Source organism: Schistocerca americana, chromosome 10, assembly GCF_021461395.2.
Source record: "Schistocerca americana isolate TAMUIC-IGC-003095 chromosome 10, iqSchAmer2.1, whole genome shotgun sequence".
NCBI classification, from domain to species: domain Eukaryota; kingdom Metazoa; phylum Arthropoda; class Insecta; order Orthoptera; family Acrididae; genus Schistocerca; species Schistocerca americana.
In genome coordinates this window covers 54,609,286-54,635,860 of record NC_060128.1, presented here as the reverse complement: position 1 = coordinate 54,635,860, position 26,575 = coordinate 54,609,286, and the positions used below count along the sequence as shown (strand labels likewise).

Sequence of the window (26,575 nt, the reverse complement as noted above, 5' to 3'; positions counted from 1 at the left end):
CTGAATCATCTCAAGCCCCATCAGTTAGATGCTCAAAACCTAATGAAAAGAGACATGAAAAATTATTTTACTCTGTGAGATTCGCATTAGTGATTACGTGACTTTGCCAACACTGGCTGCCACTTGACGTAACGTGTCGCCGACCGATAAGAGCGTAGTCGCCGGAGTGGCCTACCTTTCCAGTCTGTTGGCATGGCTTTCATATTTGTCCACAAGTCTGCTAAGTACCAATAGCTAGTTTGAATAAAAAGGGGATGATGGTCTTCCTTTCTGTTTATCTTCTGTCACTCGGAGTCTCTGACATCATTGAGTGGAAGTTCTGAGTATCCGACCGTAGCTGTTTGCCACGTGATAGGGACTTTGAGAAGAGGAAGAGGCTGTGAGAGGCATTTGTACCTGAAGAACTGCGGGACGTTGTAAATCTGCCATATATAGTAACAAATTTGAATTCGTTGACTTAACTGAATAAAATTTCGTTGGTGTTCAGTTTGCAGTCAGTTCCTGGATAACAACAAAAAAGTTGCAAATCTCAAAGGTAACGATGATAAGCTTCTCGAGTTGTAGAAGTGAAATATGACTTCAGCAAATTCGAAAGTTGAAAAAATGTTAATGTTCTAAAACAACGAACGGAGGTTCGTGACATCGGTCACATAATATTAAGGACATTGAAGGGAAAAGAGTACTTAGCAACGAAAGTAAAATAAAAGGAGATACTTGTTATGAATGATACCATATTTGGATGAAAAATACAGAGCATTTTATGAGAACTTCTGTCATACTGATGTGGACTTGGAACAAACCTGCTTCCTTCTGAAACTTCCCGGCAGATTAAAACTCTGTGTTGGACTGAGACTCGAACTCACTGCATAGTGAAAATTTCATTCTGCTTCCTTCTGTATAAGCCCCTTCTGTTGTTCTCAGTAGCTGTGCTGGCTCGAAAGCTGGCTGAAGGATGTTAGTTCTACTTATAGTGGGTATGCTTTTGAAGTTACATTGACATCTGACTATGTCTTCTGGGTACTTCACTCTTTTTGTCAGGCAGTGTATCTTAGTATTCGGTGATTACAAATATGTTATTTTTGTATATTTAGTGTTATCAGTGAAAACTCCGTGTCGGAATATCAACTGTATAAGGTAGATATTGCCCCCCCAAGAACCATTGACCTTGCCGTTGGTGGGGAGGCTTGCGTGCCTCAGCGACACAGATAGCCGTACTGTAGGTGCAACCACAACAGAGGGGTATCTGTTGAGAGGCCAGACAAATGTGTGGTTCCTGAAGAGGGGCAGCAGCCTTTTCAGTAGTTGCAGGGGCAACAGTCTGGATGATTGACTGATCTGGGCTTTTAACATCTAACCAAAACGGCCTTGCTGTGCTGGTACTGCAAACGGCTGAAAGCAACGGGAAACTACAGCCGTAATTTTTCCCGGGGGCATGCAGCTTTACTCTATGATTAAATGATGATGGCGTCCTCTTGGGTAAAATATTCCAGAAGTGAAATAGTCCCCCATTCGGATCTCCGGGCGGGGACTACTCAGGAGGACGTCATTATCAGATTAGATTAGATTAGATTAGACTAGATTTACTTTCATTCCAATTGATCCGTAGTGAGGAGGTCCTCCAGGATGTGGAACATGTCAAAAAACAATAATACATGAAAAATATTTACAACTAAAACAAATAAGCTAATGTACCATTCCACAGGTCCCAAGTGGAATGATCGTCATTTTTTAATTAACACTATATGAAAGTCATTTTACAAATACTAATGCACTGAATTTAAAATAAAAAAGTTTTTTATTTATAAGGTAATAAACATGTAATACAACTACACACACACACACACACACACACACACACACACACACACACACACACTTACAATGAACGCATTACTGCACTGAAATTGCGCAGATGTTATATTGTACTAATCAGTTAGTTTTACTGAGAAATTCATCAATGGAGTAGGAGTTGGCCACCAATAAATCCTTTAGGCTTCTCTTAAACTGAATTTCATTGGTTGTTAAGCTTTTAATGGCTGCCGGCAAATTATTGAAAATGTGTGTTCCTGAATAATGCACACCTTTTTGTACAAGACTAAGAGACTTTAAATCCTTGTGAAGATTATTCTTATTTCTAGTATTGATTCCATGAATTGAGCTGTTGGTTTGAAAAAGTGATATATTTTTGGGAAGCAGTAGTTAGTATCCTTAGTTCCCTAAACAGGCTTCTGCAGGATGTTCCTGAGTTCACACCACATATAACTCTTACTGCACGTTTTTGTGCCCGGAAAACTTTAGCTTGGCTTGATGAATTACCCCAAAAAATAATCCCATATGACATTATGGAATGAAAGTAAGCATAGTATGCCAGCTTTTTCATTTTTATATCCCCTGTGTCTGACAAAATTCGCATTGCAAACAGGGATTTGTCAAGACACTTCAGCAGTTTTGTGGTGTGCTCCTCTCAGTTGAATTTATTATCAAGCTGTAATCCCAAGAATTCAACACTGTCCACTTCTTCTATCTTCTTGTCATCATATGTTAGACATATACTCGTGGGACACCCCTTACAAGTTCTGAACTGCATGTAGTGTGTTTTTTCAAAGTTTAGTAACAAAGAATTGGCTAGGAACCAGTGATTAATGTCCACAAATATTTTATTAGCTGATCTTTATAAGACTACGCTTCATTTGCTATTTATTGTAATGTTTGTATCATCGGCAAACAAAACGAACGTGGCATCTTGTAATGTTACTGATGAAAGGTCATTGATATGCACAAGAAAAGGTAAGGGCCCCAAAATGGAACCTTGTGGGACCCCACATGTAATTAGTTCCCAGTTGGATGATGCCTGATAGCTTGATACATGTCTCTTTCCTAATAACACCCTTTGTTTCCTGCCAGTGGTATAAGATTTGAACCATTTTGCAGCATTTCCTGTTACACTATAATACTCTAATTTACTTAAAAGGATATTGTGATTTACACAGTCAAATGCCTTTGACCGATCACAAAATATACCAGTTGCCTGCAATTTTTTGTCTAATGAATTAAGCAATTTTTCACTGTAAATGTAGATAGCCTTCTCAATTTCAGAAACCTATATAAATTCGAGTTGTGACTTTGATAGTATGTTATTTGAGATAAGATGGTTATAGAGCCGATTGTACACTACTTTTTCGAAAATTTTTGAGAATGGTGGCAAGAGTGAAATTGGACGAAAATTTGATGCTGTTTCTTTATCTCCCTTCTTAAACAGTGGCTTAACTTCAGCATATTTCAACCATTCAGGAAATATTCCACTGATAAACGACTGGTTGCACAGATAGCTTAATATGTTACTTAACTCAGAATCACATTCTTTAATTAACTTTGTTGATATTTCATCATACCCACTGGATGTTTTTGATTTTAAAGATTTTATGATGGACATTATTTCTGTTGGGGTAGTGAGGGTCAAATTCATATTATGGAAGTTGCTTGAAATTTCTGGTCTGAGGTATTCCATAGCAGCATCTACAAAACCTGACAACCCCATCTTTTCGGTAACAGTTATAAAATGTTTATTAAAAAGTTCTGCAACACTATACACATCTGCCACCAATGTATCATTTACTCTTAATGCTATTTGTTCCTCTTCATGTCTGGCTCTACCGGTCTCCTCCTTCACTATATCCCATATTGTCTTATTTTGTTATCTGATATGACTATCTTTTCCTTGTAATATATTTGCTTTGACATCCGTATTACAGTCTTTAATATTTTGCAGTATTTCTTGTAATGTGCTATAGCATCAACATCGGAACTGTTTCGGATTGACGGATACAGTTTTCTTTTTGTTTTACAATATACCCCTATTCCTCGAGTAATCCATGGCTTTTTTGTAGACTTTGCTCTAACCTTGGTAAGTTTTGGGGGAAAACAGTGTTCGAATAAGGTAACCACATTATTAGCAAAAGTGTTATATTTTTCATTCATGCCATGAGCACTATAAACATTAGTGCAGTGAATGTCTCTGAGGAATGTCCTAAAATAATCAATTTTTGGCTTATTGATTACCCTCTTGAGCTCAGATTTAACATATTTTATATCCTGTTCAATATTAACATTTAACAGAAGGAACTGCATGTCATGGTCTGAGAGGCCTTTGACTATTTTTGTAATATAATTTTGTTCATTGGACGTCTCTATAAAGATATTATCAATGGCTGTTTATGAGCAAGTGGCTACCCTAGTGGGGAACTTTACAGCGGGAATTAAGTTGAATGATAGTGTTACTAACTCAAATTAGTTCTTATTGGGAGAGTCTTTAAGGAAACCTACATTGAAATCACCAGCAACCACTATTTCTTTGTTTTTGGTTGTTAAATGGGGCAGTACAGCTTCAAGGTGGTTTACAAACAGATTAAAGTTACCTGCAGGTGCTCGATATACACTTAATATTATCAAGGATTTTTTGTGAAATTCTAATTCTGCTGCACATGCTTCCATATGCTGTTCTAGGCAAAATTTATGAATGTCAATGTTCTTAAATTTATGACAGTTCCTAATGAATGTGGCAACTCCTCCTTTCTCTATTTCTGATCTACAAAAGTGAGATGCTAACCTAAACCCTGTAACACTTAAAAGTTCTATACCAGTGGTCACATGATGTTCAGAGAGGCAGATTATGTCAGCTGGGTTTGAAGACTCTAATTCATCTATGCGGATAATTGATTCATTAATTTTATTTCTCAGTCCTCAAATATTTTGATGCAAAAAAGATAGCTGGCATTTCACATTGACTGAGTTGAAACTGAGTACAGTTGAAATATCTGCTGACTGTTGAAAATTCTTAACCAATAGCTGTTTATGCTGATGTAATAAGCTGGAATTATGTTTTTTGATTTCTTTCTCAAACTTAAGGTTTGTCTCAGTTCTAACCTCTCTTAAAATTTGCTTTCTTTCTGTCCTCCCTACCCTAAAAAAGGGTCTTTTCTGAACCCTGTAACCACTGGTATTTTACCACTCATGACAGTGCCTCCCCCCTTTAACTTTCCTGCTATTTGCCCAGCTAATTTACCCTCCCCCTTCCTGTTGAGGTGAAGGCCATGCCTGGTATAATCCCACCTATTGAGAGAATCAACAGGAACCACACCAGTGTGTGACCCAGCACCCGACATAAGCAGCCGTTCCAACTCTAAATTAGCTCTCTTGACAGAAGAGTTCAAATGAGGTCAGTCATGGCGCCCAAGAACAGATACAAACTCAACACTAGTATGCTTTGATGCTGATGCAATCATTGCTAGGTCACACTCTATACTGTACCCACGATCTCTGTCAATACTATTACCTGCCCCACCCACTATAACCACAGTGTCTTGCAAAGTGATCCTAAACCCTCTGTCACGTGCTCCAGACCAGATCTAGGTTTAAAAAAATTGGTGACCTGGTATTCTGATCCTAGTTTATCCTGCAAAAGTTGGCCAACACCTCTTCCATGGGAACTACCTAACAACAACACTTTCTTTCTCTTTACTGATTTCCTTACATTCTTACTTTTCAATTTGCTGCTGACAGTTTGTTGTGCCCTGTCTACACCTGCAACTGCTTGAGGCTCACCAGCTTCTAACTGAAGCGACAGGTCAAATCTATTTTCCACATCCACCATGAAGCTGTCAGACAAAGTTCTAGGCCTGTTCCTCCTGTTGCCTGTTGCCACTTCCCACCTCTCTTTACCCTTCTCCCTCCTTAACCTGTCAAGATCTCCCCTGGCCTTGTCTAACTCAGCCTGAAGGGTGGCGATTTTCACTTCCTGTTCAAGTATCTTCCTATCTCTACTACAAATCCTACAAAAACATTGATGAGTCTCATTTACTTCCCCTATTCCCACACCACTACAGTCACCCACATGGAAAAAACTACAGCACCCATCACACAAAAGCCCCCACCAAACAGTTCTACGGCAAGTCGAGCACTTTACACTCCTGATAAACGTAATGGTTTATTAAGAATAAGTCAGTTAAATTACAGATAAACACAAAAATTCGGTTACACAAATTTGGCCTATAAGCAACTGTGTGTAAACAAAAACAAAAGTGCAAAGTTTCTGAAACAACAACTTAAACTTTACGCTACTTTCCGGAAATGCTAGTGAAATAATGAAGAGGTACGCTAATTTAAATTGTTGGAGAGATCAAGGAACAACTAAATGAAATTCTATAGATTTGCTGCAGCAGAACGTAAACAGAAAATACAACTTTAGGATCTTTTCGCATTTTCTGCTTTATTACATAAAGAAAAACGAAACTTTTAATGGTACACTTAAAAGGCACACTAATACACCTATTTACCACGTTATCAGTACTAATCTATATGTTTTATAATCTAAAATGACTTATCTTTACGAGAACACCAAAACTCGCGCTAGTCGCCTGGCTGCAGGCAAATGCCAATATGCATGCGCTCTACGTCCAGATTCACAACTCTTTCAGGAGAAAGAAAACTGGCGTTCTACGGGTCGGAGCATGGAATGTCAGATTCCTTAATCGGGCAGGTAGGTTAGAAAATTTAAAAAGGGAAATGGATAGGTTAAAGTTAGATATAGTGGGAATTAGTGAAGTTCGGTGGTAGGTGGAACAAGAATTTTGGTCAGGTGGCTACAGGGTTCTAAATACAAAGTCAAATAGGGGTAATGCAGGAGTAGGTTGAATAATGAATAAAAAAAATAGGAGTGCGGGTAAGCTACTACAAACAGCATAGTGAACGCATTATTGTGGCCAAGATAGACATAAAGCCCACACCTACTACCGAAGTACAAGTTTATATGCCAACTAGCTCTGCAGATGATGAAGAAATTGAAGAAATGTATGATGAAATAAAAGAAATTATTCAGATAGTGAAGGGAGACGAAAATTTAATAGTCATGGGTGACTGGAATTCGGTAGTAGGAAAAGGGAGAGAAGGAAACGTAGTAGGTGAGTATGGATTGGGGCTAAGAAATGAAAGAGGAAGCCGCCTGATAGAATTCTGCACAGAGCACAACTTAATCATACCTAACACGTGGTTCAAGAATCATAAAAGAAGGTTGTATACATGGAAGAAGCCTGGAGATACTGACAGATTTCAGATAGATTATATAATGGTAAGACCGAGATTTAGGAACCAAGTTTTAAATTGTAAGACATTTCCAGGAGCACATGTGGACTCTGATCACAATCTATTGGTTATGAACTGTAGATTAAGACTGAAGAAACTGCAAAAAGGTGGGAATTTAAGGAGATGGGACCTGGATAAACTGACAGAACCAGAGGTTGTACCGAGTTTCAGGGAGAGCATAAGGGAGCAATTGACAGGAATGGGTGAAAGAAATACAGTAGAAGAGGAATGGGTAGCTTTGAGAGATGAAGTAGTGAAGGCAGCAGAGGATCTAGTAGGTAAAAAGACGAGGGCTAGTAGAAATCCTTGGGTAACAGAAGAAATATTGAATTTAATCGCTGAAAGAAGAAAATATAAAAATGCAGTAAATGAAGCAGGCAAAAAGGAATACAAACATCACAAAAATGAGATCGACAGAAAATGGCTAAGTAGGGATGGCTAGAGGACAAATGTAAGGATGTAGAGCCGCATATCACCAGGGGTAAGATAGATACTGCCTACAGGAACATTAAGGAGACCTTTGGAGAAAGGAGAACCACTTGCATGAATATCAAGAACTCAGATGGAAACCAAGTTCTAAGCAAAGAAGGGAAAGCAGAAAGGTGGAAGGAGTATATAGAGGGTCTATACAAGGGTGACGTTCTGGAGGACAATAATACAGAAATGGAAGATAATGTAGATGAAGATGAAATAGGAGATACAATACTGCGTGAAGAGTTTGACAGAGCACTGAAAGACCTGAGTCAAAACAAGGCCCCGGGAGTAGACAACATTCCATTAGAACTACTGACGGCTTTGGGAGAGCCAGTCCTGACAAAACTCTACCATCTGGTGAGCAAGATTTATGAGACAGGCGAAATACCCTTTTTGACAATGTTGACTGGAATACTCTCTTTCAAATTCTAAAGGTGGCAGGGGTAAAATACAGGGAGCGAAAGGCTATTTACAATTTGAACAGAAACCAGATGGCAGTTATATGAGTCGAGGGGCATGAAAGGGAAGCAGTGGTTGGGAAGGGAGTGAGACAGGGTTGTAGCCTCTCCCCGATGTTATTCAATCTGTATATTGAGCAAGCAGTAAAGGAAACAAAAGTATAATTCAGAGTAGGTATTAAAATCCATGGAAAAGAAATAAAAACTTTGAGGTTCACTGATGACATTGTAATTCTGTCAGAGACAGCAAAGGACTTGGCAGAGCAGTTGAACGGAATGGACAGTGTCTTGAAAAGAGGATATAAGATGAACATCAACAAAAGCAAAACGAGGATAATGGAATGTAGTCAAATTAAGTCGGGTGATGCTGAGGGAATTAGATTAGGAAATGAGACACTTAAAGTAGTAAAGGAGTTTTGCTATTTGGGGAGTAAAATAACTGATGATGGTCGAAGTAGAAAGGATATAAAATGTAGACTGGCAATGGCAAGGAAAGCGTTTCTGAAGAAGAGAAATTTGTTAACATCGAGTATAGATTTAAGTGTCAGGAAGTCGTTTCTGAAAGTATTTATATGGAGTGTAGCCATGAATGGAACTAAAACATGGACGATAAATAGTTTGGACAAGAAGAGAATAGAAGCTTTCGGAATGTGGTGCTACAGAAGAATGCTGAAGATTAGATGGGTAGATCAGATAACTAATGAGGAGGTATTGAATAGGATTGGTGATAAGAGAAGTTTGTGGCACAACTTGACTAGAAGAAGGGATCGGTTGGTAGGACGTGTACTGGGGCATCAAGGGATCACAAATTTAGCATTGGAGGGCAGTGTGGAGGGTAAAAATCGTTGAGGGAGACGAAGAGATGAATACACTAAGCAGATTCAGAAGGATGTAGGTTGTAGTAGGTACTGGTAGATGAAGGAGCTTGCACAGGGTAGATTAGTATGGAGAGCTGCAGCAAACCAATCTCAGAACTGAAGACCACAACAACAACAAGAAAGGAGATTGGTACTGACCGTAACAATGGCACGTCGAGTTGCAGACAGGCACAAGGAAAAGACACAAACACGTTTGCATTTGGACAAAGACTTCTTCAGAAAAAGAAACTCTCACCTATTCATTATCACAAGCGAGCACACTCCTCGCAAACGTGACCGCCTTCTCCGGCAGCTCAGACCGGAATGCCACTGTCGTGCAGGATGGAAGCGGCAATACGGATGGGGTGAGGAAGGGGAATGGATAGTAGTATACGGAAGAGGGGGGGAGGGGGAAAGGAGTGCTGTCTGGTAGTGTGCAAGGTCTAGACAGCCGACAGGTGGAGCGTCGAGAAGTGTGGGCAGCGCTGCGGGGTGAGGGGGAGGGGGGGTTAACGGGGAGTGAAAAAGGAGAGGAGCAGGCAAGCGGAAAGACGCACGGGTGTGTTGGCAGGAGGCGGCACACAAAGATGGTGGGGGACAAGTATAGGTAGGAGGTGACAGGACAGAGGGGACGGAAACTGCTGAGTGGAGGGTGTGTGGATAGTAACCCTCTCTGTTTGTCACCTCCTCTCTATTCTTGCACCCTACTATCTTCGTGTGCCGCTTTCTGCCGACACACCCGTGCATCTTGTCCTTTTTCTGCCCCTCTCCTGTTTCACTCCCCATTACCCTCCCCCTCTCCCCGCAACTCTGCCCCACAGCCACCCAACGCTGCACAAACACGTTTGCATTTGAATAAAGACTTCTTCAGAAAAAGAAACTCTCACCTATTCATTATCACAAGTGAGCACACTTCACGCAAACGTGACCACCCAACGCTGCACCTTTTGGCAGTCTAGGCGCTGTACACTCTACCAGACAGCGCTCTTCTCCCCCCCCCCCCTCCCCCCCTCCCTTTCTGTATACTACTATCCCTTTCTCTCTGACACCCCATCTGGTTGCTGCTGGTCTGAGCTGCTGGCGATGGTGATTTGTGTGTGTGTGTGTGTGTGTGTGTGTGTGAGGTGGGCTTGCTTGTGTTAATGAACAGGTGCGCGTTTTCTTTTCTGAAGAAGGCTTTGGCCTAAAGCTAATGTGTATGTGTCTATTCTTTGTGCCTGTCTGCAACTCAACGTGTCATTTTTACGGTGAGTAGCAGTCTACCTTTTCCTTACATTCACACTGTAGGAAAAGACAGGTTGCTACTTACACTAAAGAAGACACGTCAAGTTGCAGACAGGTACAGTTAAGACACTCACATGTAGCTTTCGACCACAGTCTCTGTGAGTAAAACACACACACACACACACACACACACACACACCTCACGGACACACGACCCATGACCGCCAACTCCAGGATCTCAGCCCAAGATGTTGGAGGTGTGTGTCTGTATTTTCCTACATTGTTCATATTCCTACCTGCATTTTCCTTATATTGTTAGTACTGGCAATGAATTTCTTTGATGACTGTAAATTGTTTGCTGTTTCTGTTTGTAGCGTGATGCGCAACACGTTTGTCAGTAGTGTTCGACAGTTTACTAGGGACCTGAAACCTAGGTCACAAAATTAAATAGTTGGTGAAACAAGTGACATGTTAGTGTGTTTTCTTATAATAATGTATTACCAAGTACTCCAGCTAAAATTGATGGAAATCAGGTCCAGAGGAATTCGTGATACTAACAGTCGGCTTTTGCCAGTGGCTTAATGGTAATGTCTATTGACTCATCACTTCTTGTTGCACATTTTGAAGCGTATTTCTTTTATAGCTCTGATTGTTGTCATATTTTCATTGATTTTAAGAGAAATTATACTTTTAATCTTTGCTGTGTATAAGAAACAGGAAGCCGACCGCTGTGGCCAAGTGGTTCTAGGCACTTCAGTCTGGAACCGTGCTGCTGCTATGGTCGCAGGTTCGAATCCTACCTCGGGCATGGATGTGTGTGATGTCCTTAGGTTAGTTAGGTTTAAGTAGTTCTAAGTCTTGGGGACTGATGATCTCAGCTGTTAAGTCCCATATTGATTAGAGCCATTAGAAGAAACAGGGAACTCTCTCTCCAGCTTCAGGAAGACTTGCAATATTTAACCAATATATCAGTCTTCTTTTTACAATAAACGGTTTATTTTTTACACACACGTTCAGAAAAAACAGAACAGATCGAAAGACTAGACGTAGGATGTTCATATGCACAAGGCACATACATTAGCATCTTCTGCAGAAATGATTAGCATACGAACTGTGTTGGCCCGCGGGTTCGAGGTCGACGTTGATATCGTGGCACAGCACCACCTGCCGGTAAAATGAGCGGGCAGGTTTTGTCATCACTACAAACCGAAGGTAACAGATCAGTGTAACTTGAGCAGAAGTGCAGGATGCCTCACAAACTGTACCATCATATCAGTGAGTTTGAAAGAGGGCGCATTATTGGCACGAGAGACTGTGATGCCTCTATTTAGGAAACTGCTACTCGTGTGGGACAAAGTGTTTCGGCAGTGCGATGGGTGTGTGCAGAATGCTTCACGAAAGGCTGCAGAATACGACGAGATGGGACTGGTCGCACCTCTGAGTCCCCCACCCCGCTCCCCTTATCCTAATGGCATTGCAGGACAGATCTATACCTACATTTATACTCTGCAAACCACTGTAAGGGTATGTCCCATTTTTCCAATTATTAGGATCTCTTCCTGTTCCATTCACATATGGAGCATAGACAGAATGATTGTTTGAATGCCTCTGTGCGTGCAGTAATTATTCTAATCTCATCCTCAGGATCTCTATGTGAGTGATACATAGGGAGTTGTAGTATATCCCTAGAGTGATCATTTAAAGCAGGTTCTTGAAACTTTGTTAATAGATTGTCTAGGGATAGTTTACATCTGTCTTCAAGCATCTGCCAGTTCAATTCCTGCAGTAACTCTGTGACACTCGCCTACGGAATAAACAAACCTGTAAACATATGTGCTGCCCTTCTCTGTATATGTTCAATATCCCCTGTTAGTACTATCGGGTACTGGTCCCACACACTTGAGCAGTATTCTAGAACCAGTCACACAAGTGATTTGTAAACGATCTCATTTGTAGATTGATTGCACTTTCCCAGTATTCTGCTAATAACCAAACTCTACCACCTGCTTTCCCACGACTGAATGTACATGATCATTCCAATTCGTATCCCTACAAAGTGTTACACCCAGGTGTTTGTACAAGTTGGCCAATTCCAAAAGAATATAAAGAGCACTCTACGGCGCTGGCCCCTTACCTAATTTGCAGTTATCGTGAATCTCTTGCCCACCAAAAAGTCCCAAGAGAATGGAAAAAAGCGCAAGTGACTCCAGTATATAAGAAAAATAAAAGAACGGACGGGTAAAATTACAGAATTTGTGAACGTATTCTCAGTCTGAATATAATAAACTTTCTCGAGACTGAGAAACTTGTGTCCACGAATCGGCATTGTTTTAGAAAGCATCGTTTGTGCCGGACTCGGCTTATTCTGAGAACTACGGGTGAAGGGCAACAGGCAGATTCCATATTTCTAGATTTCTGGAAAGCATTTGATATGGTACCCCATTGCAAGCTGCTAATATACAGGGTGTTTCAAAAATGACCGGTATATTTGAAACGGCAATATAAACTAAACGAGCAGTGATAGAAATACACCGTTTGTTGCAATATGCTTGGGACAACAGTACATTTTCAGGCAGACAAACTTTCGAAATTACAGTAGTTACAATTTTCAACAACAGATGGTGCTGCAAGTGATGTGAAAGATATAGAAGACAATGCAGTCTGTGGGTGCGCCATTCTGTACGTCGTCTTTCTGCTGTAAGCGTGTGCTGTTCACAACGTGCAAGTGTGCTGTAGACAACATGGTTTATTCCTTAGAACAGAGGATTTTTCTGGTGTTGGAATTCCACTGCCTAGAACACAGTGTTGTTGCAACAAGACGAAGTTTTCAACGGAGGTTTAATGTAACCAAAGGACTGAAAAGCGATACAATAAAGGATCTGTTTGAAAAATTTCAACGGACTGGGAACGTGACGGATGAACATGCTGGAAAGGTAGGGCGACCGCGTACGGCAACCACAGAGGGCAACGCGCAGCTAGTGCAGCAGGTGATCCAACAGCAGCCTCGGGTTTCCGTTCGCCGTGTTGCAGCTGCGGTCCAAATGACGCCAACGTCCACGTATTGTCTCATGCGCCAGAGTTTACACCTCTATCCATACAAAATTCAAACGCGGCAACCCCTCAGCGCCGCTACCATTGCTGCACGAGAGACATTCGCTAACGATATAGTGCACAGGATTGATGACGGCGATATGCATGTGGGCAGCATTTGGTTTACTGACGAAGCTTATTTTTACCTGGACGGCTTCGTCAATAAACAGAACTGGCGCATATGGGGAACCGAAAAGCCCCATGTTGCAGTCCCATCGTCCCTGCATCCTCAAAAAGTACTGGTCTGGGCCGCCATTTCTTCCAAAGGAGTCATTGGCCCATTTTCCAGATCCGAAACGATTACTGCATCACGCTATCTGGACATTCTTCGTGAATTTGTGGCGGTACAAACTGCCTTAGACGACACTGCGAACACCTCGTGGTTTATGCAAGATGGTGCCCGGCCACATCGCACGGCCGACGTCTTTAATTTCCTGAATGAATATTTCGATGATCGTGTGATTGCTTTGGGCTATCCGAAACATACAGGAGGCGGCGTGGATTGGCCTCCCTATTCGCCAGACATGAACCCCTGTGACTTCTTTCTGTGGGGACACGTGAAAGACCAGGTGTACCGCCAGAATCCAGAAACAATTGAACAGCTGAAGCAGTACATCTCATCTGCATGTGAAGCCATTCCACCAGACACGTTGTCAAAGGTTTCGGGTAATTTCATTCAGAGACTACGCCATATTATTGCTACGCATGGTGGATATGTGGAAAATATCGTACTATAGAGTTTCCCAGACCGCAGCACCATCTGTTGTTGAAAATTGTAACTACTGTAATTTCGAAAGTTTGTCTGCCTGAAAATGTACTGTTGTCCCAAGCATATTGCAACAAACGGTGTATTTCTATCGCTGCTCGTTTAGTTTGTATTGCCGTTTCAAATATACCGGTCATTTTTGAAACACCCTGAAGATACGAGCATATGGAATAAGGTCAATGATATGTGAGTGGCTCGGAGACTTCTTAAATAATAGAACCCAGTACGTTGTCCTCGACAGCCAGTGTCCGACAGAGATGATGGTATCGTCTGGAGTGCCCCAGGGAAGTGTCATAGAACTGCTGCTGTTCTCTATACAGGTAAATGAGCTGGCAGACAGGGTGGGCAGCAATCTGTGGTCGTTTGCTGACGATAAGGCATAGGAGTTGAGTGACTGCAGGAAGATACGAGACAATTTGGACAAAATTTCCAGTCTGTGTGACAAATGGCAGCTAGCTCTAAGTGAGCGGATGGGTAGGAAGAACAAACCTGTAAGTCCAGATACGGTATTACTAGTGTCCTGCTCGACACAGTCGAGCGTAACGTTACAAAACAATACGAGATGAAATGAGCGTGTGACAACTGTGATAGGCAAGGCATATGATGACTTCGGTTTATCGGAAGAATGCTAGGAAACAATGATTCACCTGTAAAGGAGAGCAGGAATAGATCAATGGTGCAACCTATTCTTAAGTACTGCTCGAGTGTTTGGGATCCGTATCAGCTCGGATCGAAGAAAGATATCGAAGCAATTCAGAGGCAGGGTGCTACATTTGTTGCCGGTAGGTTCGAACAGTGTGTAAGTGCTACAGAGATGCTTCGGGAACTCAAATGGGAATCCCTAAAGGGAAGCTGACATTCTTTTAGAGAAACAATATTGAGAAAACTTAGAGAACCGGCATTTGAAGCTGAGTGTCAAACGATTGTACTGCTGCCAACATACATTGTGCATAAGGACCACGAAGATAAGATACGAGAAATTAGGGCTCGTAGAAAGGCATATAGATTGCCGTTTTTCCCTCACTCGATTTGTGAGGGGAACAGGAAAGGAAATGACTAGTAGTGGTACAGGCTACCATCCGTCATGCACCGTACAGTGACTTGCGGAATATCTGTGTAGGTGCTGATGTTATAGTCATGGCATTCTACATTTTTTCATTTTGTGAGGAGCAAAATCTTACATTTCTGAACATTTGGAGCATGTTGCCAATCTCTGCACCATGCTGAAATCTTATCAAGATCTGACTGAATATTTATGCAGCTTCTCATTATGAATAATTGCATAATCTGCAAAAAGCAGATTTTACTATTAATATTGTCTGCAAGGTCATTAACATACAACATGAACAGCAAGAGTCCCAAGCCACTTTCCTTGGGCACCTTTCAGATTACTTCTATACATGACAATGACTCTCCATCCAGGATAACATGCTGTGTCCTCCGTACCAAAAAGCTTTTAGTCCACTCACAAATTTCACTCGATACCCCATACGATCGTACTTTCGATGACAAGCGTAAGTGTGGTCCGAGTCAAATGCTTTTCATAAATCGAGAAACACTGCATCTACCCGGTTGCCTCAATCCGAAGCTTTCGGTATGTCATGTGAGAAAAGTGCGAGTCGGGTTACACACGCTCGATATTTTCGAAATCCGTGCCGGTTGGCATCGAGGAGATCATTGTGTTCGAGATACCTCATTATGTTTGAGCTCAGAATACATTCTAAGGTTCTACAAGAAATCAATGTGGAGGATGTTGGATGCTAGTTTTGTGGATCACTTCTACTTTTTCCAAAAACTGGACATGGTTTTTTGTTTGAGGGATCTACAATAGATTATAGTTAGAAGGGGTAACTCGCCCACAAATTCAGTATAGAATCTCGCAGGGATTCCATCGGGGCCTGAAGCTTTGCTCAATTTTGATGATTTCTCTACACCATTTAATGCGATTCTGTCTGTTTTAATAATTCGGGAGTTAACTGTCTGGTTTTAAACTTTCTTTGTCTTTTGCGTTTAATTTGATTGGGAAACCGTTGAGATTGAACTTAACATATACATGGATGGACATGAGAAATGAAAGGTTGCAATAAATTTTTCATCTGTGATTATTACTTTACGTATGAAATATTCTGTTGTAGATTAATAAAAATGAATTTCTTTGAATATTCCAAAATAATGATTCAAGTTTTACTTTTATTCAAGTGCTAAAGCTGTTTGTGCAAGAATGAAAATATTATTGTCCATCGAACTTAGCAAACATTTTCACGTTGCAGTGGATTTTTGTTTAACTGGATATACCCCGACTAGCTTTGAAGCATAAGACTATCTTTACTATATGAAATTGTTTTCTTTTTTTTACATTGCTAAGCTCTCATGAAAATTATCCACTTTTAAGTACACTTTATGATATGTTCATTATTTATCACTTTTTTGAATAAAAATTTACAAAAGCTGCAGCTTGTATCCACCTGTGAATGCACAAGATAAAATCTACCATCTCTTTTTATTTTGTGCCTGGAATGCTGTGAAAAGAAACACTTTATTATTTTCCTTCTCCTCTACTGTACCCTTTATAGGATGTGGTTGTTGTTGCGATCGTATATTTAAATCTGCCGCTGCTGCAGACTGCTCGCTCACAGCGCAGCTCCGCACCGCCAGCGATATCCAATAAAATGCTGAAATTTCTTAAATAAAATGGTTAATGTCAGGTGCGAACTTTGCAGTAATTGTGACAAACAGATTTTACTCGATAAATATATTTTAACAGGAACAATTAAGATCTTTACACACCTTTTACAGTCCCAGCTACAAATGACGTCGTCATCGTGCCTTGCTCTCTTCATATCCAAATACATTTCATTCAGCATCTCTGTATCTATAGCCCTATGAACCATGGACCTTGCCGTTGGTGGGGAGGCTTGCGTGCCTCAGCGATACAGATAGCCGTACCGTAGGTGCAACCACAACGGAGGGGTATTTGTTGAAAGGCCAGACAAACGTGTGGTTCCTGCAGAGGGCCAGCAGCCTTTTCAGTAGTTGCAGGGGCAACAGTCTGGATGATTGACTGATCTGGCCTTGTAACACTAACCAAAACGGCCTCGCTGTGCTGGTACTGCGAATGGTTGAAATCAAGGGGAAACTACAGCTGTAATTTTTCCCGAGGGCATGCAGCTTTACTGTATGGTTAATGATGATGGCGTCCTCTTGGGTAAAATATTCCAGAGGTAAAATAGTCCCCCATTCAGATCTCCGGGCAGGGACTACTCAAGAGGATGTCGTTATCAGGAGAAAGAAATCTGGCGTTCTATGGATCGGAGCGTGGAATGTCATATCCCTTAATCGGGCACGTAAGTTAGCAAATTTAAAAAGGGAAATGGATAGGTTAAAGTTAGATCTAGTGGGAATTAGTGAAGTTCAGTGGCAGGAGGAACAAGACTTTTGGTCAGGCGAATACTGGGTTATAAATACAAAGTCAAATAGGGGTAATGCAGGAGTAGGTTTAATAATGAATAAAAAAATAGGAATGCGGGTAAGCTACTACAAACAGCATAGTGAACGCAATATTGTGGCCAAGATAGACACGAAGCCCACACCTACTACAGTAGTACAAGTTTATATGCCAACTAGCTCTGCAGATGACAATGAAATTGAAGAAATGTATGATGATATAAAAGAAATTATTCAGATAGTGAAGGGAGACGAAAATTTAATAGTCATGGGTGACTGGAATTCGGTTGTAGGAAAAGGGAGACAAGGAAACGTAGTAGGTGAATATGGATTGGGGCTAAGAAATGAAAGAGGAAGCCGCCTGGTAGAATTTTGCACAGAGCACAACTTAATCATAGCTAACACGTGGTTCAAGAATCATAAAAGAAGGTTGTATACATGGAAGAAGCCTGGAGATACTGACAGATTTCAGATAGATTATATAATGGTAAGACAGAGATTTAGGAACCAGGTTTTAAATTGTAAGACATATCCAGGGGCAGATGTGGACTCTGACCACAATCTATTGTTTATGAACTGTAGATTAAAACTGAAGAAACTGCAAAAAGGTGGGAATTTGAGGAGATGAGACCTGGATAAACTGACTAAACCAGAGATTGTACAGAGGTTCAGGGAGAGCGTAAGGGAACTAATGGCAGGAATGGGGGAAAGAAATACAGTAGAAGAAGAATGGGTAGCTTTGAGGGATGAAATAGTGAAGGCACCAGAGGATCAAGTAGGTAAAAAGATGAGGGCTAGTAGAAATCCTTGGGTAACAGAAGAAATATTGAATTTAATTGATGAAAGGAGAAAATATAACATGCAGTAAATGAAGTAGGCAAAAAGGAATACCAACGTCTCAAAAATGAGATCGACAGGAAGTGCAAAATGGCTAAGCAGGGATGGCTAGAGGATAAATGTAAGGATGTAGAGGCTTATCTCACTAGGGTAAGATAGATACTGCCTACAGGAAAATTAAAGAGACCTTTGGAGAAAGGAGAAACACTTGTATGAATATCAAGAGCTCAGATGGAAACCCAGTTCTAAGCAAAGAAGGAAAAGCAGAAAGATGGAGAAGTATATAGAGGGTCTATACAAGGGTGATGTACTTGAGGACAATATTATGGAAATGGAAGAGGATGTAGATGAAGATGAAATGGGAGATATGATACTGCGTGAAGAGTTTGACAGAGCATTGAAAGACCTAAGTCGAATCAAGGCCCCGGGAGTAGACAACATTCCATTAGAACTACTGATGGCCTTGGGAGAGCCAGTCCTGACAAAACTCTACCATCTGGTGAGCAAGATGTATGAGACAGGCGAAATACCCTCAGACTTCAAGAAGAATATAATAATTCCAATCCCAAAGAAAGCAGGTGTTGACAGATGTGAAAATTACCGAACTATCAGTTTAATAAGTCACGGCTGCTAAATACTAACGCGAATTCTTTACCAACGAATGGAAAAACTAGTATAAGCCGACCTTGGAGAAGATCAGTTTGGATTCCGTAGAAATATTGGAACACGTGAGGCAATACTGACCCTACGACTTATCTTAGAAGCTAGATTAAGGAAAGGCAAACCTACATTTCTAGCATTTGTAGACTTAGAGAAAGCTTTTGACAATGTTGACTGGAATACTCTCTTTCAAATTCTGAAGGTGGCAAGGGTAAAATATAGGGAGCGAAAGGCTATTGACAATTTGTATAGAAACCAAATGGCAGTTATAAGAGTTGAGGGGCATGAAAGGGAAGCAGTGGTTGGAAGGGAGTGAGACAGGGTTGTAGCCTCTCCCTGATGTTATTCAATCTGTATATTGAGCAAGCAGTGAAGGAAACAAAAGAAAAATTTGGAGTAGGTATTAAAATTCATGGAGAAGAAATAAAAACTTTGAGGTTTACCGATGACATTGTAATTCTGTCAGAGACAGCAAAGGACTTGGAAGAGCAGCTGAACAGAATGGGTAGTGTCTTGAGAGGAGGATATAAGATGGACATCAACAAAAGCAAAACAAGAATAATGGAATGTAGTCGAATTAAGTCGGGTGATGCTGAGGGAAATGAGACACTTAAAGTAGTAAAGGAGTTTTGCTATTTGGGGAGCAAAATAACTGATGATGGTCGAAGTAGAGACGATATAAAATGTAGACTGGCAATGGCAAGGAAATCGTTTCTTAAGAAGAGAAATTTGTTAACATCGAGTATAGATTTAAGCGTCAGGAAGTCGTTTCTGAAAGTATTTGTATGGAGTGTAGCCATGTATGTAAGTGAAACATGGACGATAAATAGTTTAGACAAGAAGAGAATAGAAGCTTTCGAAATGTGGTGCTACAGAAGAATGCTGAAGATTAGTGGGTAGATCACATAACTAATGAGGAGGTATTGAATAGAATTGGAGAGGAGAGAAGTTTGTGGCACAACTTGACTAGAAGAAGGGATCGGTTGGTAGGACATATTCTAAGGCATCAAGGGAGCACCAATTTAGTATTGGAGGGCAGTGTGGAGGGTAAAAATCGTAGAGGGAGACCAAGAGATGAATACACTAAGCAGATTCAGAAGGATGTAGGTTGCAGTAGGTACTGGGAGATGAAGAAGCTTGCACAGGATAGAGTAGCATGGATAGCTGCATCAAACCAGTCTCAGGACTGAAGACCACAACAACAACAACAGCCCTAATATTTATTTTACTCCTGTTCTGCAGTAGTCTCTGTTTCTTTAGAAGTTTCTTCATTGACTACTGTATGCCGCGGAGTTTCCCTCCCATTATGAACTGTTCTGCTGGGAACATATCTATTCTTTTAAACCGGAGTGAGACTTTCTCTGTGTGCTCCTGACCTGTGCTGAAAGTTTCAAGTTCCTCATTGAGATATGATACTACTGATTTTTTTAAATCTAGTTTACTGAACATATATATATCTTTCTTTTTGTATTTTGGTAATCATTGTTGCCACAACCGCGTCACGGTCAGTGATACAAGATTCAATGTGGACAGCCTCAAAGAGGAGTTTCACAGGATGTCTTAAGACACCCACCACTTCCAAAACTGTAATTTTGGCAATTAATTGTTAGACAATTAAAGTCTTAACTGACAATTACAACGATTGGGGAACTTGCGTACAAGTGAACTGAGGTTTTCTCTAAAGTTTTCGATTACCTCAGGAGACGAGTCTGGTGGGTGATACCGAGTCTTGCTCAAACAATCTCACATGCCGCTTCAGTTTCTGTCTCGGTAGATTTGAGTTTCTTGTCCACTGCGACAATTACACCACCTTTATTTCCCATGTGCCTATCCTTTTGATATAGGCATAATTTTTTCCCAAAAGACTCTCTGCTGTTGATTTAAGGTTTCAACCAGCTTTCTGTACCTAGTATTATGTGAGCATCACTACATTTCATGAGTGGTTCAGACTCTGGCACTTTGTTGCGAATGCTTCGACAGTTTAGGATTAGGATTTTAATAGTCTCACCTGTGGGAGGCATTTTTTTCGATCTTACGCTGATACGTCCGGGTTCCCTAAGGTTGTCGTTATGTAGGTCGGATGGAGAGCTCCCTACTATAAAAATCCCTTGTACGCACATTACACGCAGTCAACTACCTGAGTAGCAGCCTCTGATGTGTAGTGCATGCCTGGCCTATTTAAGGGGACCCTGCAGATCTCAACCCTATGGCACAAGTCCAGGAAGTCACAGCATAGCTTGTCACAGAACTTTTGAAATCTTTGGTTCAGCATTTGTCCTGTTGCCTAATAGGCACAGGGTCTGCCACGGGCCCTGATAACTCGTTTCGTGGGTGACGGCATTGACGCATATTTTCAAACAGACAGAACCTGGATTCGTCCAAAAACTCTGTCTGATGCCATTCCTGTCATTCCATATACCATTGCCATCTGGCACATTTCTGCTCATTCGTCAAAGACAAGAGGAGAAGTGGACAATGTGCACGTACCCCGTGCGATAATAAATGGCAACAGACTGTCACCCCCTGTAGTGAAGTACGTGTTACACCGTGCTACTGTTGCACCAGAGATGAGGAAGGTGCTGATCGGTGTTTTGGGAGAGCTGCAGAGAATCGTCTACCTGTGATAACTGTACCAGAGGTAACTCAAATACTGTCCTCTCCTGTGGATCCTGTCTCTTCTGCAGAAAGTACAGGATTTGTCGTTACCCGTCCACTTGACTGCAAGTAGTGTGTCAGTGGGACATAAAGGCGTCCTGTACGGGATGGATGGCGACCGGGGAGGACTCGTGTTGTCGTACGTGCCCCTTAACCGACAAGTTTAATGTGCTGTCTTTCACTGAAACTGAGCCAGTAGGACTCACTTCACCTGTTTTGGGAAACTGTTTTGTCCAGTGTCAGGAGGAGGCAAACACCGAAGGGTAGGGGTCTATTAATCATTGGCAGTTCAAACGTATGGCAAATGATGGTATCTCTTAGGGAAATGGTAGCACGGGACAGGAAAGAATACCGTGTGTACTCAGTGCCTGGGGTTCTCATTAAGCATGCTGAAGAGGCTATTCCGGCAGCTATTGAGGGAACAGGGTGGAGTCCACTGCAGACTGTGGTGTATGTTGGAGCAAATGGTGCCTGTCATCAGGGCTCCGAAGTCATTCTCGTGTCATTCCAGCGACTGGTAGAGAAGTTGAGAAGAATAGCCTTGTGTGCAGAGTTTCGGCGGAGCTCTCAGTTTGCAGCATTGTCCCCGTAACAAATGGAAGGCAACTTAAATGCTAATCATTTCTGCAGAACATACTAACGTACATCTCTTTTGTTTACGAACGTCCTATCTCTACTCGTTCGAGGTGTTCTGTTTTTTCTCAGCACGAGTGTAATTTGTGTTGTTTATCGTGGTCTCCGCTATGGCTGCAAAGATGTTTTTATGATACTCGATTCTTTTTATTTCTGACAAATAGTTAAAGTTCATCTTGTCGAACCCTTTTATGATTTACTACTGACAAGTACATATGTAAGAAACATTAGTCTTTTACACTGGTGTGATCATCACCAGGCTGTCAGTTCAGTGATGGATGGTTGTACTACTGAGCTAGCTGTGGAACTTAACATCTGTATGCTTACACACTTTAGTGTTATCTTAGCTAAACACATCATTGTAAAATGAATAAATGCACTTAGTTTTGTGTATATGTGTGTTGCTTTCATTGGGGAATCGTGATCAGTCTTGGTTTATGCTACCTGTGCTTTATATAGGAGTTACCTGTTTGCTGTTTTTGTTTTATGTCAGCTATACTGCATTGTTATAGCCAGTACTATCACACTGAGCATTTTGTTGGCAGTTTTTTTTTTTTTTTTTTTTTTATATGTTCACAAGTAGTTATTGGTAATCAATGCAATGAAGCCAACACAAAGTACAACAAATGTCACGATGGACACTATTTTCACTATAAAAGGATGACATGTTTCGTGCAGCATTAATTTCATTTAATTGTTGTACAAAAGAGGGATATCACTAAAATGACATTATCATTATTAATAAATTTATTTTTGGAGTGTGCCACACTGAGCAAATACAGTTTTCCCTTCCTTTTTACTCAGACTCGTTTCACTGATGTTACAGTATGTTTTTTTTTTATTTAATTTCTTGCTAACACAACCCTTTATTCTGTAGTTTACCATACTTTTCAGAGTAATGTTGTATGTTCTCGGAAGTCCTAGTATCCTCCTGAGAAGCCTCATACCTCGAGTATTCCTGGTGTTATCAGGTCGACACTTTCTGCCACGCCTAAAGCTTCACGACTGCCCACTAACATCTCAATTTTTGGCTTATCGAAATACCCTTGTTGTTGTAGATGTTCGTAGTTTGTAATCTAAATTCCTTTTTTTAGCTGCCATTTTGTTTCCTTGCATATTTTTTGCACTTGCACTCCGATGGCCACCAGGCTTAAAGTATCCATCTGACGAAAAATGATCATTACCAGTGTCACGTGCCCTCACACCGTGAGACACGGGAGAGCTTTTGAATTTGACTCAGGGCATTGGCACAAATCCTGGTAATCGAGAGGTTTACGCCACCACCTCTCCTCCTGTTATCGACCAGATACTGTCGACGAAGTGTTTTCTCGCTATCGGAGTCAAAAGGCACCGCGCTAGTGTATTTTAGTGATCCTGGCTACAGAGAAAAGTTAGAAATAGCAAATTACAGGTATTATGTTAAATTATGTGTTTCATTGTGTCTATGTGAGCAGAAACAGCATATAGGCAAGTAAATATTTCTGCTCATCTCGATATTATTTTAGTACTATTTGTATTGTAGATCGAATTATAAGGCGCGTTCAGAAAGAAACGAGCCAGAGAAATAATTACAGAAAACAGTACCTGTACGTTAGAAGTATTGACCCTGGCTGTTCTGACAATTGTCCCACAGTGACACGAGGTGGTGAATGGCCGTCTCATAAAATTCCCGAGGCTGCGATGTTAACCAGTTCTGCACGTACAGCCGGACATCGTCGTCCGAGGTGGATCCTTTGCCGCTCGGAGCCTTTTTAAGGGAACCGAAAGTGGCGTAGTCACCGGGAGAGAGGTCCGCACTGTACAGAGGGTGACCGAGAACCTCCCATTTGAATTTCTGCAGGAGTGCCACGACTGTGTCGGCCGTACGAGCCTTTGCACTGTCGTGGAGCAGAATGACCCCACAGGTGAGATTGCCCGGTCGTTTCGATTTGATCGCTCGGCGAAGGGGAAGTGAATCGTAAGGGGGCCATCTCGGTCAAAGAATACCGTCAGCGTAACCTTTCCTGCAATCGTGTGGGTGGTCTCAGCTTTTTTTAGTGGGGGTGACCCTGGATACTTCCACTGAAGACTTTGTCGGTTTGATTCTGGTTTGAAATGATGACACTGTGACTCATCTCCAGCCACCACTCGTACCGGGAACACATTCCCTTCCCGAGCCTAGCGCTGCAGATGAGTGAGACAGTGGGCTGTTCGACACGCTTCCTGTCGTGGTCGAAGACTGCGGGCCAACCGTCGAGCACACACATTGCGCACATGCAGTCGTTCCTTCGTGACGGTATGAACACTTCCGACACTCAATCCGACCACGGCGGCTACGGTCCTGGGTAACGAGTGCATCCACCAGACGGACAGTGTCGTTGATAATGCATTGTGGTGTTCCGGACTGTGCATCATTGGCTAGTGAACTCTGTGCATCATTGGCTAATGACAGCCGTCCTTCCCTGAAGCATTTGTACCACGCCTTGACCTTTGTCAGGTACATGTAGTGTTCACTGTACACTTGTGACATTAATTGATTACTGTCCGTTCCTCCTCCTCCTTCCGCTGTCAAAAAGCGAACGACATCTATTTGTTCTTCTTTTGACACCTTGTCACTGTTTGCATTGTGACTGGCAGCATTGGACGTTCGATGCGTGCTGCTGCTAGCTCTGTATAGTCACTTGACATGCACGCGTGCCCTCCAGCTATGGGCTGTGCTATTCCACGCTCTGGTCGGAACCACATCTCGTTACATATGAAACAATATTACCCTCCTGTCACCGGTTTGTGCATACCAGACTCCAGCTCGTTTCTTTTTGAATGCCCCTTATATTTGCCTAGCTCTCCATCTTTGCTGTGAATTTGTTTAATTATGTGCACTCATTAGAATTTAAACTGTGATTGTCAAACAAGGTACAGTTCCTGCATAGCATTTGTTTTGAATACTCTAATTACATATTGTAAGTCCTGTTAAATGTGACACTATTTTCGTCTAGTTTTACTGTTTAATGGAATTCACTGCATAACTTTACAAAATTTTTAGTCAGTTGTACAAACTTTTTCCAATTTTACTTACTTACACATTAGATCTGTGTTTTTCAGTTGTAGCCATAGGCAGTCTTACCCAGTTTAGCATTAATTTGTGTGTTATTCCTAAGGTTTATTATACGCTTGTCTGATCGAAGCAGTGCTTATTGAGAATACAACTAGTGAAATCGTGTACAGGTGTACCTGAAGCCCCTACTGCGTAAGCTGAAGACGCGCAGTGTGCCCGAGGACATAGCGGAGAGTCTGACGGAGATTACGAGGTACATGCTTGACCGGGACTACATCCGCGCCAGCGACTCCTACTTGCAGATGGCCATTGGAAATGCACCTTGGCCCATTGGTGTCACAATGGTGAGAAAATCTTTACTTTTCTAAAGTACTTGCATTCTATGTAAGTTGATAGAAAAGGCCAGAGAGGAATATAATTATACGTATGAGAGTAACTGGGAAGTCCTTCGGAAAAGGGGATTCGGAAGGTGGACTACAAGAAAAATAAAGCAAATGTGTTGAAGTGTGAGTCAGGTAAAATTTATCAGTATTACAGATTAGCGAATCACCGGGGTGGCAGTACTATTAGCAGGTGAAAGTATGGAAGCAGTGATGTTTGCTGATGATTTAATAATGTTGCGGGCAATGATGTAGATGGAGATGGAGAAGAATGAGGAGAAGGAGAGGTACAAGAAAGGCTAAGGAGGAAGTGGTGGGAGAAAATGAGTTGAAATTTAATGCAATACATGTGAAGTAATGGTGAGAAACACAAGTAAGGCTGTGTCCTATGTGAGTGACAGAAGCGAGCGACAGTGCGCGACAGCTTCAGGTGACAGAACACAACCGCAGGTGTAGTTACAGAAGTGTCCTACTTGAGCTACATCTGTCTTGCTACCTGTCTCCCGCTGCAGCTGGCGACATTTGAATTCCAACATGTTTGAGTCTCGCTGCTGCAGCACGCGCGACACACAGCGACAGCCACATGTCTTCTTGACAAACCAGTGGTGCAGACACAATGGCAGCTATGAATTACTTAACATCCGATTTTAAGAAAACGATTTGGTGAAAAAATTTGATTCTTCTGCAACCTACAGCTCGATATCCTTAAAAGATAAAGGTCAGAATTTATTTTCGTTATTTGTCATAGTTACTGTGCTGCATGAAATTGAGTACATGGTTGCACGAAATTTTTAAGACTTTGCAGAGGTAAAATTACATTAAGTAGACTTCCCGTTATAGTTCATTTAAGGCCATACGTTATTGAATATGAAATGTAACCAATGTAAATTGTATTTAAAGTTGAGACTTGCATGATATCTCTTTCC

General features: G+C 41.5%; 1 protein-coding gene across 3 annotated transcripts in view; it reads left to right on the top strand.

The window, feature by feature from the left end:
* Nucleotides 1-26,575, top strand: part of LOC124552231 (pre-mRNA-splicing factor 18) — a 98,847-nt gene that overhangs the window by 36,825 nt on the left and 35,447 nt on the right. For all 3 annotated transcript variants that reach the window (XM_047126507.1, XM_047126504.1, XM_047126506.1), the window contains exon 4: nt 25,440-25,613. In XM_047126507.1, coding sequence (XP_046982463.1) covers nt 25,440-25,613 — 174 coding nt within the window. The remainder of the gene's footprint in view (nt 1-25,439; nt 25,614-26,575) is intronic.